The sequence below is a fragment of the Mercenaria mercenaria genome, unplaced genomic scaffold (assembly GCF_021730395.1).
Source record: "Mercenaria mercenaria strain notata unplaced genomic scaffold, MADL_Memer_1 contig_2288, whole genome shotgun sequence".
Taxonomy (NCBI): Eukaryota; Metazoa; Mollusca; class Bivalvia; order Venerida; family Veneridae; genus Mercenaria; species Mercenaria mercenaria.
The window spans coordinates 1-5,001 of NW_026460338.1; the positions used below are offsets into that span (position 1 = coordinate 1).

General features: G+C 37.1%; 1 protein-coding gene across 1 annotated transcript; it reads left to right on the forward strand.

Moving 5' to 3' along the window:
* Positions 1 to 4,109: 4,109 nt before the first annotated feature.
* Positions 4,110 to 4,936, forward strand: LOC128552317 (uncharacterized; the record flags this gene model as incomplete). The annotated part of the gene is given in 3 exon segments (XM_053533351.1): positions 4,110 to 4,194; positions 4,466 to 4,572; positions 4,806 to 4,936. Coding segments are annotated over 3 exon segments (323 nt in total), but the record flags the coding sequence as incomplete, so codon positions are not given.
* Positions 4,937 to 5,001: the final 65 nt, after the last annotated feature.

Consider the following 5,001-nt stretch of genomic DNA (forward strand, 5'->3'; position numbering starts at 1 on the left):
GATCAAGGTCACAATTGGAGGTCAAAGATCAACATGGCTTTTTTCCTGTCCGGTCCATAACTCTCCCATCCATGAAGGGATTTTAATACTACTTGGCACAAATGTACCTCATAATAAGACGATGTGTCATGCACAACTTTCAGACCCCTAGCTCAAAGGTCAAGGTCACACTTAGCAGTCAAATGTTAACATAGCATGAACAGGGTCTATTTCGTGTCCGGTCCATAACTCTGACATTCATTAAGGGATTTTAATATCACTTAGCACAAGTGTTCCCCATGATGAGACGATGTGTCATGCGCAAATTCCGGACGCCTAGCTCAAAGGTCAAGGTCACAATTGGGGGTCAAAGGTCAACAGAGTTTTTTTCCTGTCCCGTCAATAACTCTGCCATCCATGAAGGGATTTTAATATTACTTGGCACAAATGTTCCCCATGATGAGACAACATGTCATGCGCAAAGCCCAGACCCTTAGCTCAAAGGTCAAGATCACAATTGGAGGTCAAAGGTCAATAAGGGTTTTTCCCTGTCCGATCCAGAACTCTGTCATCCATCAAGGGATTACAATATTACTTGGCATAAATGTTCCCCATGATGAGACGAAGTGTCATGCGCAACACCCAGTACCCTAGCTTAAAGGTCAAGGTCACACTTTGAGATCAAATGTCAAGAGGATTTTTTCCTGTCCGGTCTATAACTTTGTCATGCAAAGCAGGATTTAGATATCAGTTGGCACAAATATTCCCCTGGATGAGACAACATGTCATGCGTAAGAACCAGGTCCCTAGGTCTAAGGTCAAGGTCATATTTAGAAGTCAAAGGTCAAATTCAAGAATGACTTTGTATGGAACATTTCTTCTTCATGCATGGAGGGATTTTGATGTAACTTGGACCAAATGTTCACCACCATGAGGTACCCTTGTTTTTAGAATTACGTCCCTTTGTTTTACTATAAATAGATTTTATTGTAACTTTTTTATTACTGGCGGTAGAGAAAAATCGAGACCACTTTTCTGTGGTACAGCATGCATGTTACATCCAATTTTTAGGTGTATTTTGACCTATCTCTACCTGGTAAAGAGTTTCTTGTGGACTTATATTATATAGATTTTTTTTAAAGATTAATTTCCCTTTGTTGTTACTATAAATAACTTACATGATAACATTTTTATAATCAGCCAAAAAAATTCAATATGAAAACAACTGTGGGTTTTTATGTATGCACATATTAATCCAAGTGTGTTGTTATAACATATTGTATGTGAAGTACAATATTGTTTATACATCATTGACAGATATCAGTTCATTATGTTATACTGCGGTAGAGAAAATCAGGTGTCTTCCAGTAGGGGACTTTGTATTGCATGGCAATACTTCATTCACTTGTTTACATTGTGTTGTCTAACTTGTTGAAAATATGGTAAGTGCGATGTTGGCATGCCCTAATGGCGTTTAAACCCCAGGTTTCCTTTATATAGGTTGCTGACTGTTTCAAGGCGGTGCCCCTATTTTCAACCTGTTTTCTGCCTGTCTTTTATTTTGTGTTGCATATGTTGTCTTGTTTATTGTTAGCGTTTCTTTCCTCTTTCTCCTCACTCCCACTATCGCCCCATCCTTTCCCTTTGCAATTGCACTCCCTATTGTCTTGGGCGGTGCCCTACAGTTTTGTTGTATCTTACTTGTCTCTTTTTCTATGTTAGTTAGTTGTGTGTGGGTGTTTGTGTTTGTCTGTGGTACATGAATGTCTGCGCTACTATGGTTTACGTTGTAGTATAACTGATTAAGGAAAGTAGCATTCCTTTTGTATATTCATCCTTGTTCTACTTTTCTCTTCAACCCCCTCCCCCACCCCCCTTTCTACCCATTCCCCCTTCCTCCCCTCTACATGTATCTATATTTTGCATAAAAGTAAAATGTATTTGTTGGATTTTTGAAGCAATCCGTTACAGCTTCTTTTTGTTGTGGGCCTACTTTGCAAACGCGTGGCTCTGAGGCTGTGTTTGTGGTGCTCTGTGCTTCCGAGAAATCTACCCTTGCCTATTATCTTTTGTGGAATTAATCCATCGACTTAGAAGCTAATAAATCTTTACCATATTTTTTTAATGCAAGTGGACAAAGGTTGTCGGTTTGATAACAGTTTTCTTGTACATTTCTTTTTACAGTATAAGGGCAATCCATTTAAGGTACATACATGATTTTGTCAGACAATATTCTGACTGATTTTGTTTTCTTTAACTTTTTCTTCTATAAATTGGCATACTACTTTCTTACATGAGTGACGTGTGTTAATAATTTTTATGATTTTGCTAATTTGGAAAACGACAGTCAGGCTGGTTTCACTTCATTATACCTCAAAAAACGAAGTTTGTGGTGGGGTGGGGGGCGGGGTATATAGGAGTGAGCTTGGCGGCCGGTCGGTCGGCCGGTTTGTTGGTTTTTGTGGTTTCCGGATGATAACTCATGAAAGCCTTGACTGATTTGAAACATTTTAGTACACGGGTGTAACATCAGAAAATACAGGTCAAGTTCGAATTTGGGGTCAATAGGTCAAAGGTCAAGGTCACAGTGACCCTGAAGGGTTAAACGGTTTCCGGATAATAACTTGAGAACGCTTGGGCCTATGATCATATATTTTATTGCACAGGTTAATATCATAAAATACAGGTCAAGTTTGACTTTGGGGTATGTAGGTCAAAGGTCAAGGTCACAGTGACTCGGAACAGTTAAATGGTTTCCGGATGATAACTTGAAAACACTTGGGCCTAGGATGATATTTTTGTACACCGACGTAACATCATGAAATACAGGTCAAGTTCGACTTTGAGGTCTGTAGGTCAAAGGTCAAGGTCACAATGACTCGGAACAGTTAAACGGTTTCAAGATGATAATTTGAGAACGCTTGGGTCTAGGATCTTAAATTTTTGTACACAGATGTAGCATGATTAAATACAGGTCATGTTTGACTTTGAGGTTAGTAGGTCAAAGGTTAAGGTCACAATAACACGAAACAGTTAAACGGTTTCCGGATGATAACTTGAGAATGTTTGGCCCTAGCATCATGAAAATTGATAGCGAGATTGGTTATGACCATTAGATGACCTCTAATGATTTTGAGGTCAGCAGGTCACAGTGACCTGGAACACTTAAACGGTTTTCGGACAACAACTTCACAACGCTTGGGACTAGGATCACAAAATTTAATAGGGAGATTGGTCAAGACCAGCAGATGACCCAGACTTATTTTGGGTCCCAAAGGTCAATGGTCATTTTAATCTTTTCCGGACAATAACTTGAGAATGCTTGGGCCGAGGAATATGAAACTTTATAGGGAGGTTGATCATGACCAGCAGATGACCTCTATTGATTTTGAGGTCGGTAGCTCAAAGGTAAAGCAAGTTCAGTTTGACGTTGGCTTAGTTCTGTGACAAGGCCATATTGTGGGGGTATAATTCGTCACTACTGTGACAACTAATTTTAATTGAACAATAATAGCACGAATTCTTCTTTTGTTTCTTCCTTGCTTTTGTGGTTTGTTTTCGAGAGAAAATGATATCGTTCTGTTTCATTTAATTAGTAGAACTGAATGGTACACCTACAACATGAATATTTTTTTCTTAAAAATTCTTTGCATTTTTATTCAAAACTTGGTCATGGTTTCTAAATGTATATGTAATACATGTATCTTAAAACTACCAATTCATTCCTTTTAGTTTTTACTAAGTCTATTACATCCTTATTTTTGCAGGAATTTTCACAAAACACTTAATGCGCGTTATTTCATCCATATGATATGAATTGTACATGTATAAACAAGCCCTTTCGAGGTCAATGTAATGCTTTGGTAATTTGACTAAAACAGCTGTATAACAGAAGAACAGTTTTAGTTGTAATTAAATGAGAAATAGTTCCACTGAAAATAAACTAAAGCATCTGTGTTGTACATATACAACATTTGGTCATGTAATCAATGAAGTTAATATTGTTTGTTGTCCAAATTACGTTTTACACGTTTGTAGCTCCACAAACACTTGTAGCATTAAAGCGAGAAGTTTGTGCAAGCAAGATGTCTGATCAGTTACACTAATTTATAAGTGTATTTTTTCTCAGGAAATTTTAGTTACATTGGAAACCTAAGTATACTCTGGAGAGGGCAGTCAAGTAGAGAAACAATTGTTAATTCCATCCAAAATCAGGTATTGTCTTGAAATACATAAGAATTCAAAATACTTGGTCATAAATTTTAAGCAAATCATTATTTCCTTTTCAATAATGTTGGTTATAAATTTTGGTACATGTTAAATGTATGAACTATTTATATGGGTTAAAGAAGTGTAAAATCACTTTCAGGTGTCGTTGTCCGGAATTATTGTAGGAAACAAAAATGAAATGAATTTAGGTAAGCATTGTAAAAGTCAATTCCCACACTTCAGACAGGAACCAAACTGTTTTATCTTATACATCCAGTTGAAGATAATCTACACAAACGATACACTCGAAGATACAACTTACCGTTTGCCTATGAGCAGTCTGTTTGTCTCTGCAACTGTGCTGAGTCTGGAAGAAGACAGAAGGTAATGTGTTACAGTTTATGTGTAAATGGATTCAAATATAATAATTTTGTAAACCAAACATTTACAATGAATTGCTTTGTACAAAACATTCCTACTTTTTCTTATCATTTCGGATTTATATACATTCTTAATATGAAAAGGGAAGTTCAAGTACAATGTGTGTGGATAGTAAGACTGTAGCCCTAGACGTAATATGTTGTTGAATTTATAAGATCGTGTTCTTGTATTGCCAGTGTTTCCCCGATGCATCTGTACACCGTTATGTATAACTTGCGCATGGGCGAGCATGTTGGACGTGACAGAGTATCAAATGTATTGAAAACGATGTTTAATGGTGGAAGCTTGTTAATTCGATATACACAGATGATAGACATGACTTTTAGGAATACTTCATACTACATATTCAGAGGTATGTACGCTGCATTATAC